Below are 15374 nucleotides of genomic sequence, written 5' to 3' on the forward strand. Positions count from 1 at the left end.
TTGGGTCTCTGTATAATATTTTTTATTTCAGTCAGTGTATGTTTAATTTCTAGTTGGTCCTTTTTCATCTCTTCGAGGGTCTCGTTATATTTATCGGCCTTTTCTAGGATATTCTTAAAAAGCCTTATAACCGTGGTTTTGAATTCTATATCCAGTCGTTTGTTTTCCTCCATTTCTTTCGTTTGTGATCTGATTCTTAGACGCCGCATTTTCACTGCTTCCCTGAGTTGGTAGATTTGTGTGCTAGGTTTCCAATTTGGCCCAGTGGGTCTGCCTCCCCAGTTAACCTGAGGTGGACACTCTTGGTGCACCCCTTTGTGGACTGTGTGTACAGCCTTGTTGTAATTAAGTCTTTATTGTTGTTGGTATCACTGGGAAGAATTGACCTCCAGGCCAGTTGGCTGTAAGGATCAGCTGTGTCTATGCTGGGAGAAGTCCGGTGCTGGAGACAGCCTTATAGGATTAGACTTGCCAAATTGCAATGGCCTCTGTGCTCAGCTTGGATGGGGTGGAGTCTCAGTCTTGGCTTCCCATCAGCCTTGCCCTTGCTAGCACGTGTGTGCCTTCAGTCCTCTGCCTTCCCGGCTCCCGATTCTCCGCCCGAGAGTCCAGACTCCCCCCACAAGAGCGTGGGTCTCCGGGGGCTCGCCTGGAACTGGGGTTCACTGCAGTCAGAACTGGGGCTCACTTCAGTCAGAACTGGTGTTCAGTGCCGTCAGGAGCCTCTGACTCCCTTCTGCTAGGGAAAGCCTGTGGCAGCCTCCGCAGCCTTTGTGCACACTGGCGCGAGCGGACTTTCAGTCTTCCGCCTTCCCCGGCTCCCGAGTCTCCGCCCGAGAGTCCAGACTCCCCCCACAAGAGCGTGGGTCTCCAGGGGCTCGCCTGGAGCTGGGGTTCACTGCAGTCAGAACTGGGGCTCACTTCAGTCAGAACTGGTGTTCGGTGCCGTCAGGAGCCTCTCACTCCCTTCCGCTAGGGAAAGCCTGTGGCAGCCTCTGCAGCCTTTGTGCGCACTGGCGCGAGCGGACTTTCAGTCTTCCGCCTTCCCCGGCTCCCGAGTCTCCGCCCGAGAGTCCAGACTCCCCCCACAAGAGCGTGGGTCCCCGGGGGCTCGCCTGGAACTGGGGTTCACTGCAGTCAGAACTGGGGCTCACTTCAGTCAGAACTGGGGTTTTGTGCCGTCAGGAGCCTCTCACTCCCTTCCGCTAGGGAAAGCCTGTGGCAGCCTCCCGCAACCTTTGTGCGCACTGGCGCGAGCGGACTTTCAGTCTTCCGCCTTCCCCGGCTCCCGAGTCTCCGCCCGAGAGTCCAGACTCCCCCCACAAGAGCGTGGGTCCCCAGGGGCTCGCCCGGAATAGGTGTTCAGTGCAGTCAGAACTGGGGTTCAATGCGGTCGGGGGCTCCCTTCCCCCTTCCGCCAGAGAAAGCCAGCCAGGCACTCCGCCGCCCTTCCTCTCTGCGCGCACAAAAACCCTTTGCCGTACCTCCAATTCTCTGTGAGCTTTTCTCCTTCCTTCTAGTTGTAGAATTTTCACTCAGTCAGCTTTCCTGCGGTTCTGGATGGTGTCCGTTCTGTCTTTTAGTTGTAGTTTTGAAATTGTTGTGCGAGGCAGCAGTTTAGGTGTTTACCTATGCCGCCATCTTGGTTTTTTCCATAGTAGATGCTTTGAATTCAATATACATTCCCATGCTTTCTATCCCCATCAGTTTTTTAAAAATATATTTTTATTGATTTCAGAGAAGGGAGAGGGAGAGAGAGATAGAAACATCAATGACGAGAGAAAATCATTGATTGGCTGCTTCCTGAAGGCCCCCTACTGGGGACTGAGCCCACGACCCAGGCATGTGCCCTTGTAGGCTGATACTCTATCCACTGAACCAAACCAGCCAGGGACCCATCAGGTTGTTTGTTTGTTTTTTAAATAATGAGGACTATAGGCCATGTAGGAGAAGAGTGTAACAGTGCAATAGGATGATATTAATAATGATTCTAGTCTTTAACTGAGCATTTATCATCTGCCAGAATCGTATGTTTCACATGTATCATCTCATTGTAATCTTCACAATAACTCCATGAGATGAATATTATAAGTACCTTTATATAGGTGAACTATGACCTGTGAAGAGATACAATACTTTGCTCACAGCTGGTGGATGGCAGAGGTAGGATCTGGACCCAGGTCTGTTTGACTCAGATCCCAGAGCTTTCAGCTATAATGCTTTCCGTTTTACTTTACTTTTATCATGCTTCCCCAGTTGAAAGTGCTAGCCTAGACTGCCTCTTCACAAACACCAGCAGATTGGAAGATAGACTGGCTAGAGTTTTATCTTCCTTAACATGTCCCCTCTCTCTGGTGAGAAGAATGTGTAGATGCTCAATAGTGAAGCCCATCTGAGGTTGGCCCTGGTAAGGCAGCAGCTGGAGAAATCAGTTCTTGCATAGTGAGAATGGGTTGCTCTTGGTGTAGGATCCTGAGGTTCTGCCTTTGTCTAAGCATTCCACGAGACTGTGAATCTGACATGTCTAGTAATGCATAAGATAAATTCTGTTAGGCCATTATAGGAAATCCTCTCAAGCTTTTTCCTTCCTGGTGAGAATGCAGGAGGACAACCATTATGTACCTTTTAAGTCACAAGACCATACGGAGTTTAACTAAACGGAGAAAACTTCTTTTTTAAAAATATATATTTTTATTGATTTCAGAGAAGAAGAGAGAGGGAGAGAGAGACAGAAACATCAATGATGAGAGAGAAACATTGATCAGCTGCCTTCTGCACACTCCTTACTGGGGATCGAGCCCGCAATCCAGGCATGTGCCCTAGACCAGAATCAAACCTAGGACCTTCAGTCTGCAGGCCAACGCTCTATGCTCTGAGCCAAACCAGTTAGGGCAACGGAGAAAATGTCTTAATCTGTGATAAGCTATATATACCCATGTAGGTGTATTTCAGAGGCACTGATCATGAGATCTTTCTGGAACAGGATTTGGCATAGACAGATCTAGTAGTGTAATAAATTACATTCACATGGTGTAAGAGCAATAAATTGAGTAGCTGAAGACATCTCTGCAATTGAATTTATACAAGCTCTTGAGCAAATCACTGTATCCCTAGGCTTACCTCTTGAAAAAGGGGTTGGATTCAATTAATTTCTTCACTGCCATATAATTGTTCTTGAGTGGAAATATATCCAATTAGCTTAATCCTATAATACTAGTTATTTCATGCTTACCAGAAGCTTGGGTTATTAGTAATCTATTACTTAAACAGGAAAATAAAATGTTACCAGTAAGTGTAGTTGGTTTATTGACAATATATTTGAGTACAGAAGTATGACTCTATGGGAAAAATCATGAAAGGAGGCCTTGGTGAAGAAGAGGTTGGAGATGCGTACTCTATTCCATCACAGAAAGCATGAGTCTTATCTTCAGTCTCCTCATGGCTGACTTCATTTCCTGGTTCCTCAGAGTGTAGATCAAGGGGTTCAGCAAAGGGGAGATAACAGTGAAGGTCACAGCAATGGCCTTATCTGTGGGGAGGGCAGTAAAGGGCCGGGCATAGACATAGATGCAGGGCACAAAATGCAGAGTCACCACAGTGATGTGGGCTGTACAGGTGGAGATGGCTTTCCTCCTGCCCTCCCCTGCCTGAGACCTCAGCATCATTAGGATGACTGTGTAGGATACCAGGAGGAAGAAGAACCACAGGGTAGTGACTAAGCCATTGTTGGAAATCATCAGAAGCTCAAGTGCAAAGGTGTCTGTGCAGGCGAGGTTGAGGACCTGGGGCACATCGCAATAGAAAGTGTCAAGAACATTGGGTCCACAGAAGGGGAGTGGGAGCAACAGGGAAATCTGGACGATGGAGTGCACGAAGCCCCCCGCCCAAGAGGCTGCAATGAGGGCATTGCAACGCCCCCTCCTCATGATGGTCACATAGTGCAGGGGCTTGGAGATGGCTATGTAGCGATCAAAGGCCATCACAGAGAGAGAGAAAATGTCTGCCCCCCCGAGGAGGTGGAAGAAAAACATCTGTGTCATGCAGCTTGCATAGGAGATGGTCTTTATCTTCGACAGAAGGTCGACTAGGACCTTGGGAGCAGTGATGGAGGAGAAGCAGATGTCAAGGATGGCTAGATTGCGGAGCAGGAAGTACATGGGGGTGTGAAGGCGAGACTCACAGGTCACGGTGACCATGATGAGGAAGTTTCCCAGCAGAGTTGATATGTACACAAAACACAGAAAAAGAAATAAGACCAAACTCAGGTCTTGGGACTGAGTAAGTCCCAGAAATATAAATTCTTTCACCCTGGTGCCATTTCCCAACTCCATTGAATCATGTTGCCTCTTCCTCATGTAGCTTGGAAAAAATGAAAAGTGTTATTTCAGAAAGTGTGTACTCTCCCTTAATAGATTCAGGTTTACAGAGGCAGGAATAGGTCTGAAAACCAGTGAGGTGTTATCACCACATGAAGAGCTGTCCTGAGGTTATTGCCAGTGTGTCCAAAATGACATCTTATCGCACAAGCATTCACTTACTTATTCTTTACTCTGTAAATTACAATATTTTAGAAAATACATAAAAACAATGTCTTAAATATAAAAGTTCTAAGTATCCAAGATAAACAGGTGGGTGTGAAATATTCAGAAAAGGACTATTGTGACACAAAGGATATAAAAATGGAGTCAGATTGGTGTGTGGTTAAGGCAAGTGCCTATTTGGTGTGACTGGGATTCTTCGAATTCCACAGGAGGATTTTTTCCCCCCAGACTGGGCGCTCCATTTAAGTAGTTTAAGAACCTCTATCTGCAAAATGGTTCTCTTTGGACTGAGTTCTGCAGAAACACGCCTTCCTTTATTTATCTAATTAAAAATATATTTGTATTCATTTCAGAGAGCAAGGGTGAGGGAGAGAGAGACAGAGATATCAATGATGAGAGAGAATCAGTGATCGGCTGCCTCCTGCACACCCCCCACTGGGGGATCAAGCCTGCAACCCCAGCATGTGCCCTGGTTCATAGGTTGACGCTCAACCTCTGAGCCACACCGGCCAGGCCTCCCCCTTTTTTAAATCACAAATTTAATTTTATGAACAGTTAGAAAATTGAAAGTCATACAATTATTTTCTATTGCTCTGTTCTTCCACAAGGGTAGTTCTTTGCTTCTACTTTTACTTTAAAGACTTTAGGTACTCAAACTTCAGCTATAGAAATAAAAGTGTAACTCAGAGCTTTTCTTCTGTTCATTGTTCAAATGTATTTCTTAAAAAAGTACTTTTTAAAAAATTGAGCTATCAATGACACACAATAGACTCAGGTATTTGAAATACACACTTGGATAGGGTTTGATATGGTTTAAGCATATAAACACGACACCATCACTATATTTAATACAGTTACTATATTGACCACCCCAGAAGTGTCCTTTGTAATCTGTGCCCTCTGCCCCCTTCTCTTCAGGAAACCACTGATCTGCTTCCTGTCACTGCCTATTAGTTTGTATTTTCTAGAATGTTAAAAAAATGGAATCCCACAATATGTAATTTCTTCTTACTTGGCTTCTTTCACACATAAAATTCAAACATTTTTTGTGTGTACCCGTATTTCATGCCTTTTTATTGTATGCATATACCACAGTTAGCTTATTTACTTACTTGTTGATGAACATTTGGATTTTTTTCTTCTTTTTGGCTATTACACATAAAGCTGCTATGAATATTCATGTACAGTGCTTTGTGTGAACATGTGTTTTCATTTTTCTTGGGTAAGTGCCTAGGAGTGGAATGCCTGTCACTCTTAAAATTCAATAATAAGGAAACAAACAACACAATAAAAAAAAAAGAGAAATGATTTGTTCAGACACTTCAACAAGAAGATGTAGGGATAGCAAATACGCACATAGAAGGATGTACACCATCATTTATCACCAGGGAAATGTAAATTAAAAACACAGTGAGAGAATACTGCACACCTATTAGGGTTGCTAAAATAAAAAAATAGATATTTCAAGAGCAAGCAAAAATGTAAAGAAATTAGAACTCTGGTGAGAATGTAAAGTGGTACAACCTCTTTTGAAAACAGTTTGGCAGTTTCTTAAAATGTTAAAAGTGTATCTACCATATAATCTTGTTTTTTGAATTCCTTTTCTTCTTCTTATGAATCCTTAAAATGGACCTTAATTTGTTTCTTTACAGTTTATCTCCCCTTTTTTATAATTGGAAACAGAAGAAAGGTAAAAGTCACTTCTCTCCCACTTTTAGGGTGTGCTTTTCAACTCAGATGGGGATAATTTCTTTTCATCTAGGTTACCTTCCTTTCTTTCTTTTTTTTCTTCTCTATTTTTTTTTTTATTGATATTTTACAGAGAGGAAGGGAGAGGGATAGAGAGTTAGAAATATCGATGAGAGAGAGACATCGATCAGCTGCCTCCTGCACACCTCCCACTGGGGATGTGCCCGCAACCAAGGTACGTGCCCTTGACCGGAATCGAACCTGGGACCTTTCAGTCCGCAGGCCGACGCTCTATCCACTGAGCCAAACCGGTTTCGGCTAGGTTACCTTCCTTTCAAAGTTTCTTTCATTTGTATGCAATTTTGTCCATAGTCTATTCAATATGGAAAACTAAAACAAAAAGCAACCTTCCTCCCCCAAAACAAAAAACACTACCAAGAGGTATGAGAGCATCTCGAGCATTACACAGTCTATTTAAATCTCAGTTGCACAGGTACTGGTTATGCAAACATGGGCAAGTTACTCCACCCCCTGGCCTGTCTCTGTGTAGTATTTGGAAACAATAGCATCTCCCTCATGTGAATTTTGTGATTATTAGATGAATTGATCTATGTAAATCATCAGTACAGTACTTAGAGCATTGCCTAATCCATAATAAGTGTGATTCTACGTGTGTTACCTTAAAGAAAGGACTCTCACAGACACACAGATTCTTTAACTATACCGACAATCTTTTGGCCAAGGTGTATATTTCCCAGAGCATGTATTCTAAAACAACTTCAGCAGAACATTCTGTCTTGAGGAAAACAGGTGTTTTTCCTTAGGTGGCAGTAAGAGTGGCCCAGTAGGTGGTGACAGTGAGTGAAAGTAAGGGGAGTGCTTGCTTGGTTTGGCTTCTTATGCCACATCATTGCAGACCAGAGAAATCGGGGCATGGTCTCTGCAATGAGAGCCATTTGGGCTCAAGTCCTGGTTTTGTCACTGATTTGGATGAATGAGAGACCTCATTGAGTCTCCACTTCTTCATCTATGACGTGAAGTTGTGAGGATTAGGTGAATTAACACATGCAAAGTCTCAGCATGCGGGGCTGGTGATCTGTTCTGATGAGTGCTATGTTGAGCGACCTTTAACACTGGAGACTAATCAGTAAATGGAGTGTGTTGAACTAAATGGTAACTGAGTGGTCTATCCCAACTACTTCTAAGAGAGAGGAAATGATGACCAGAACACACCAACTCAGTGTTGTTACTAGAGTGATGGAGGAGGTCCAAACTAGTTATGTTGGTGTTAATCCTCAACAGAGGATATTTTTTCCATTGATTTTTAGAGAGAGTGGAAGGCAGGGACACACACACACACACACACACACACACACACACACACACACACACAGAGAGAGAGAGAGAGACAGAGAGAGAGAGAGAGAGAGAGAGAGAGAGAGAGAGAGAGAGAGAGAGAAACATCGATATGAGAGAGACACATCAATTGGTTGCCTCCCACCCACACATGCCCCTACCAGGGCTGCCCCAATTAGGGCAGGGGATGTAACCTGCAACCGAGGTACTTTCCCTCAACCAGAATGAATCAAACTGGGACCCTTCAGTCCTTGGGGCGAAGTTCTACCCACTGAGCCAAACCAGTCAGGGCCCAAACTAGTTATGAAAGCCTCTCACAGAGACCCCATGTAAATAACAGACTCTGGTTTACACAGAACAGTAGAAGGTACCTCAGACCCCAAGTCAGACCTCCTTGTCAGAAAGAAATAGGTCCCAAGTTCACAACCTGCCTTTGGTAATTCAGATGATATCCACCAGCTTCTGTGCCATCTTTCTGTTGTTTTCAATCCATCTAATAATTTAGGAAATATTGATGGAGAATTGGCAGAGTTCTAGGTTATTTGAGAAAAAGGAATTTAATCTAAAACCAGTGGGAAAAGAATTGAAATCTAATAGTAATATGGAAGTGGTGGGAACCATATGAAGACAGATGAGCTGTGTGTGAGAGGGGGATGATTTCTCCCTAAGAGGCTCAGAGAAACCTGCATGGAGAAGGTGACCTTTATGTTCAGGGGACACGGGAATGGAGAGAATGGGAGCTCTAGCTTTAGGGGACCGCTTGAATATAAAAGTTGCTTATAAGTGGTAAGTTTGGCTGGAAAGAAAGGATGTAAACATGAAGGCACAGAAAGACATAGGAAAGAAAGTCATTGCTATAAAATTTTTATTTTTTGGAAAATCTAAGAAAGGATAATTAGGTGCTCATTGTATTATTCTTTAACTTTTGTTGACGGTCTGATTTCATTTCTCACTTGTTTTAACTTTAGCATAAGAAATACTTTTGTCGACTTCAGTTTGAGGAGCTCTGTCTCCAGGAAATAAGCCTGAGAAAACCCCTCTTCTTTGTACATTACTAGTAAAGGGGTACCAGGAAACAAAAACTGCCTTTTCTTCTATTCCAAATAAAACTAATTTTTATGCCTGTCATTTCACAATCTCCTCCTTTTATTATTATTATTTTAATCCTCACCAAGGATATTTTTTTCCATTGATTTTTTTTAATGTATTTTATTGATTTTTCCACAGAGAGAAAGGGAGAGGGATAGAGAGCTAGAAACATCGATGAGAGAGAAACCTCAATCAGCTGCCTCCTGCACATCCCCCACCGGGGATATGCCTGCAACCAAGGTACATGCCCTTGACCGGAATCGAACCTGGGACCCTTGAGTCTACAGGCCGACACTCTGTCCACTGAGCCAAACCAGTTAGGGCTCCATTGATTTTTTAGAGGGTGAGTGGAAGGGAGAGGAAGAGACAGAAACACGTTGATTGGTTACCTCCTTCCTGCTTAGGTCCACAATATCCTATTTGTTGATATCTCTTAGCTGTGCTGTCTGTCGCTGAAGGTTCACCCTGGAATGCAATATATTGTGTACTTATTACATTATGTTTATGCAAAATATATTTATGAATATTAATGATTCTACCCGGATTTCAATTTTTTTTTCACTTTTCTTTCCTTACTCTTATGCATAACACCAGACCCCACAGGCACACACACTCATGTAGAGTAATGTTTCTTACCTAAAATCTCCAACCTTCTTTCATGAATATCTTAATTAATGTTCACAGGAACCTTGGGAATCATTCGTTATCAGAAAACTCTTAAGTAGTGATTTCAGAGGCTTCTCTTCTATCCTTATGTGGAGAAAGACAGACTCAAGAGTAGCATTTTCTTGACTCCTCCATGCTGATGCACGGTGCTTTGTCATATTTACTAATTCCCTAGCCCCAGGACTAGTGTGAGAATTAACAGAGGGAATAGAGTTGGATATGGCTGTGGAAAAATTCTCCTGATGGTGAGCTTGTTTCAGTGGGGGTAATTAAGATGTTACTCAAGCACATATGCTTGGGAACACACTTTTTTTTTTTTTTTTTAGCAGCAACATACTCTACTCAGGCTCCCCTGAACTTTTCAATTGGACCTCAACTCTCAACTTTCGGACCTCCATGTTTATCTCTCATCCTCCACCATCCCCAAGAGATATCTGATCACCCTGGCCTATCTTCAGCAGAAATCCTGTTAGGTCAGTTTAGTCAGAACCATCCCTGGTGTTTCCTTTTAGTAATATTCTTCTTGGGAAACGAAGGTCTATTCTTAGGGATTCTGAACAAGTTCCTTAGGCAGTTTTGCCCAAGTGGGATGATTTCTGAAGTGTGACACACAAGTACTGGAAGGAGCCCTTGGACCTGAGGGGTGTGTGTAGGCCAGAGTGAAGGAGCTCCCTCTCAATGGCTGATGCACAAAGTGGGCGATGGAGTTCTCATGGGGTGCACATGTAGCCAGGAAACCCACCCTGGATCCATCAGCAAATCCCACTTACTCAACCTTCACAGTTTTAAAAAATTCTCACCACCTCCACCATTGCTACCTAAGTCATGTCTTCATTACTTCTTTCATGGAACTATTCCTGTAGCCTCTTAATTGGTCTTTCTGTTTTTGTCTATACCTCTCTTCAGTATCTTTATAATAGCAGCCCCTGAATTTCTGTGAAAACATGCACCATTAATTCTGCTCTTCGAAGCCCTCTAAATATACACCTCTTCTTACTTAATGTGAAAGTCAAAATCCTTACAATGATTGAAAAGGTCCTAATGACCTCGTCCCATGGCCCCATTATCTCTTTGACCTCAACAACTACCTCTCTTCTCCTTGCTTCTTCTCTTCTAGTTATAAAGCCCCCTCTGACTGTCTCTTGGACACTCTGGGCACATCCCCAGCTCAGAGCTTCTGCATGTCTGATTTGTAGATTGAGATTTATATTAGGGGGACATGAACTTTTTTTTTTTTGTTTCAAAAATTTAGATCTAGGATCTAACTCCAGAAATGGGTGGAGGTGGGGGAGGGGAGGGGGGAGCTCTCAGCAGCTGTAAATAGCATAGTAAGTAAACAAATAAAAGCCAAGTTGATATATGGAATAATGTTTTCTGCTTCATTCTAACCTTTTTGAATGTATATGCATAGTCTGAAACATCTTCAGAGGTTTCTGCCATTTTTAGGGCGTCATGCTATCAGAGAATACAAATAACTCAATTGTGTGTGTGTTTTTTTTAATGATATTCTCCAATGATTTGAAGAGCAGAAATGAGTGAGAGGCAATAGTTATTATTTTTGTTTGCTTTGCTCTATTTATTTATTTTTTTGGTGGGGGAAGAAGGAGTTAAAGAAGTTTCATTTTTTGCTTCAGAGAGCTTTCCCAGAGTGGTGATTCATTTCCATTATACATAATTATAATGAACACAGTTCTCCTGGCTTTCATAATAGTGTGAATTCAAGGTCATATGTGTAACATGGGTTTTCCTGAAATCCAGTTATTTATTTATATGTGGGGCATCCCTTGTGTTTTTATTCTCATAAGAAAGGTATTAGCACTATGGCTTCAATAACAAAAATTTTAAAATATTAAATGCATCTTGTGTTTGATTTGGGTCTGGGCTAATTTCTAAAGAACCATTCAGCAATACTGCTGATACTAAATACCCTGTGAAGCTGCAGTTAATTGAGGGACTGCTGGTTCTAAGAACTGGGCAACCAACAAGGGGATGAGGGGAAAATTATAAATATGGATGCCAAGTTCTGAGCTAATAATCTCCTTTTCACTTTTGCACTATCTATAAGTAAAGTAGATATGTTAAATAAAAGATACATATAGAATTGGGACAATATATTTTTTTTGTTTTGTTAAATTTGCCACTTATACTAGTTCAATAAGATGCTTATAAGGTAGACTAGTTACCTCTCTGGCTAACAATTTGATTTCTCCACTTTCTTTTATAACATAAAATCCATCTTTCTACATTATTATTTCATGCTAATCAGAATCTTTGGAAGTCATGTGTACCTTAGTAGAAATATAAAAATTAACTAGAAAAATTTTTAGTGAATACAGTTTATGTGATGGACAAACATTTTTAAAGGTGGTAAGAAGGAGTGAGCTCCTGGTCTATACCCTGTCAGAAAGCATGAGTCTCCTCTTCAGTCTTCTTGTGGCTGACTTCATCTCCTGGGACCTCAAAGTGTAAATCAAGGGGTTCAGCAGAGGGGAGATGACACTGAAAGTGACAGCAATGGCCTTATCTATGGGGAGGGCAGTGAAGGGCTGGGTGTAGACATAGATGCAGGGTACAAAATGCAGAGTTGCCACAGTGATGTGGGCTGTGCAGGTGGAGATGGCTTTCCTCCTGCCCTCCCCTGCCTGAGACCTTACTGTACTACTACTAATATGACCATATAGGACACAGGAGAAAGAAGAACCACAGTGTGGTTAGTAGTCCATTATTGGAAATCAGCAGCTCAAGCATAAAAGTGTCTGTACAGGCAAGGTTGAGGACCTGGGGGACATCGCAGTAGAAAATATCAAGAACATTGGGTCCACAAAAAGGAAGTGGGAGCAACAGGGAAATCTGGACGATGGAGTGGACCAAGCCACCCTCCCAGGAGGCTTCAATGAGGGCAGTGCAATGCCTCGTCCTCATGATGGTCACATATTGCAGTGGCTTGGAGATGGCCACATACCAAACTAATGCCATCACCGACAAAGAAAATACATCCACCCCTCCAACAAGGTGGAAGAAAAACATCTGGGTCAAGCAGCCACTGAAGGCGATGGTCTTCCTCTGTAACAGAAGGTCCACCAGAACCTTGGGAGCTGGGATGGAGGAGAAGCAGATATCGGCGACATACAAATTACAGAGCAAAAAAATACATGGGGTCTGAAGGAGAGACTCACAGGTCACGGTGACCATGATGAAGTTTCCCATGTCACATACACCTAAAGTAGGAAAAAAATAAGACCCAACTCAGTTCTTGTTTCTGGGTGAGGACAAGGAAAATAAATTCTTTTACCCTTGTGCCACTTTTCAGCTCCATGAAGTCATCTTCTTCTTCTCTCTTTTGTTTCAGCTACTTCATATGAAAAAGTCCTTGTCTACTTATTTGGTTTTCTTCCTAAGCGCTAAGAATGCAATTCAGAATGCTGCCTACATGGCTGTCATTTGTGATTTTTTGAGTTGCCCAAATTTCCAAGATTGCAATCAGCTTGGTGATCAAGTAAAATGACCACATGCAAAGTCATTTAATAATTATTTTTCTATAAAACTGCTTTTGGAGAGGATAAGCTTTTATGTTAAGTAGTGACATTTCCATACCTGATTTTAATTAACTTATTTTAGTTTTAAAATTCTATTATTATTTTTTCCACACATATTTATTGAATGTCAGGAACTGTCTGAAGCATTTAATACAAAGATAAGTAAGCATGGTTCCAGCCATTATAGACTTATAGGCTATAAGTTTAATATTTATATTAGCAAATATTCTGTTGACTTCAACAGTGTTTTTTTTTGTGCAAAAAATAAAAAAGATACCATTCTGTTTCCTGTTGCAATATTGCTGTGGCGTGAATCAGTTTCCTTTCTTTGGGCTGTTTAATGTTGAATTTCTTAAAATTTAGCCTCTAATTCTGTGTAACTGGTCATTGTGATTACTCTATATTAATTAGATTTTTTTTGCTTAATTATTTTAAAATATTTATAATTTGCTATTGGGAAACAGAAACAACATGTAAATCCAAATCTCAAAGTATATCATTAATTTTTTATATTATGATTGAAACATTTAAACATGAAAGCTGCCCTTATATCAGATTTTAAGTGCATGACACTACATTGTTAACTACAGCCACTGTGCTGTGCAGCAGACCTATAAAGCTTACCTCTCTTGTATAACTGATGTGATCCTTGCTTGAGTGTGGAGGAGGGAATAAAGATAGTAACCCACCTCTGAGAGGTGGTCCATACTGTGTCAATCATGCTCTCCTCTTCCTCTTTCCCTTTGTGAGTTAAAGACAAGAGAATGAAGGGATCACACCAGGGACAAACACTGGTATCATTACAATAATGCCTATTTTAAAAATGCATACTTTTTTTATTGGTTTCAGATAGGAAGGGAGAAGGAGAGAGATAGAAACATCAATAATGAGAGACAATCATTAATTGGCTGCCTCTTACATGCCACATACTGGGGATCAAGCTCAAAACCCGAGCATGTGCCCTGCCTGGGAATTGAACTGTGACCTCTTGGCTCATGGGTCAATGCTCAACCACTGAGAACACTGGCCAGGCAACAAGAGAACATTTATAGCAACTTCCAAATGTCTATGGATAAATTGGACCCCATTGGCAAAGTGCTTACAGCTGATCAAAAGTGGATGATTTGAAGAAAAAAAAGTGAATGATTTGTGTAAATTGATGAACATCATGCATGGCAAAATGTGAAATGTGTCATGAGAGAAGCAGAGGCAGATTTTGGTGGGATAGGAGTTGTAACAGGAAATATGATTTCCAGCAGTAACAAAAGTTATTATTTAAAAATTTCTTTTTATTGATTTCAGAGAGAAAGGGAGAAAGAGATAGAAACATCAACAATGAAAGAGAATCATTGATCACCTGCTGCCTGAATGCCTCCTTGAGTTGCAACCTGGACATGTGTACTTGACCAGAATCAAACCTGGGACCCTTCAGTCTGCAGGCCAATGCTCTATCCACTGAGCCAAACCAGCCAGGGTTTGTGGGTTCTCTTACCCTTAGGCTAGCAGCTTGAGAAAACCAAATCAGTTAGGTTTCCAGTCTCAGTTTGACTGCTCGTCCCAGTTTACTACTCTCAGAAGGTCCAAGTCTCCTCTTCAGTCTCTTCATGGCTGACTTCATCTCCTGGTTTTTCAGGGTGTAGATCATGGGGTTCAGCATGGGGGTGATGACTGTATTATTGATGGACACAGCTGTGTCCATGGGCAGCGTAGTGAAGGGCCGGCAGTAGATGTAAACAGAAGGCACAAAGTGAAGAGTCACCACCAGGATGTGAGAGGTGCAGGTGGAGAGGGCCTTTTTCCAGCCCTCCCCAGAGTGAGATCTGAGCATCACCAGAATGACAGTATAGGACCCCAGGAGCAGGAAGAACCACAACAAGGTCACCAGCCCATTGTTAGAGATCATGAGAAGCTCCAGAGCAAAGGTGTCAGTGCAGGCCAGTTTAACCACCTGGGGCACATCACAGTAGAAGGCATCCAGGGTGTTGGGGCCACAGAAGGGGAGTGGAAGCATCAGAATTATCTGGACGATTGAGTGCAAACCACCACCCACCCAGGAAGCCACCACTAAGGCCACCCACACCTCTCTCCTCATAATGGTCACATAATGCAAGGGTTTAGCGATTGCAAGGTACCTGTCATAGGCCATCACAGAGAGGAAAAAAATATCTGCCCCACCAGTAAAGTGGAAGAAGAAGATCTGTGCCATGCAGCCATTGTAAGAGATGGTTTTCCTCTCTGACAAAAGATCTACCAGCAACTTGGGAACGGTGACGGATGAAAAAACAATGTCTAGGACAGATTTGTTCCTTAGGAGAAAGTACATGGGAGTGTGCAGGTGGGAGTCACAGGTGATGCTCACCACAATGAGGGCATTGCCCAGCACAGTTGTCACATATACAGCAAGGAAGAACACAAACAAGAAAAACTCCAGTTCCCGGAAGCGAGTGAATTCTAGGAAGACAAATTCCCTCACAGTGGTGTGGTTACTCTGACGCAT

The 15374-nt window shown here is 42.4% G+C and overlaps 1 protein-coding gene and 1 pseudogene across 2 annotated transcripts; both read right to left on the reverse strand.

Annotated features, from left to right (window-relative positions):
* Positions 1–3395: 3395 nt before the first annotated feature.
* On the reverse strand, positions 3396–15374 carry LOC308233731 (uncharacterized protein; the record flags this gene model as incomplete). The annotated part of the gene is made up of 3 exons (XM_080640680.1): positions 3396–4359; positions 13155–13210; positions 14427–15374. The coding sequence occupies 3 exons, from the start codon at positions 15372–15374 to the stop codon at positions 3396–3398; spliced, it is 1968 nt and encodes a 655-aa protein (XP_080496806.1).
* On the reverse strand, positions 11732–12657 carry LOC308257629 (olfactory receptor 4D11-like; annotated as a pseudogene). Its single transcript has one exon. The product of its transcript is annotated as an olfactory receptor 4D11-like (transcript).

The sequence above is a fragment of the Plecotus auritus genome, assembly GCF_963455305.1.
Source record: "Plecotus auritus genome assembly, chromosome: 9".
Taxonomy (NCBI): Eukaryota; Metazoa; Chordata; class Mammalia; order Chiroptera; family Vespertilionidae; genus Plecotus; species Plecotus auritus.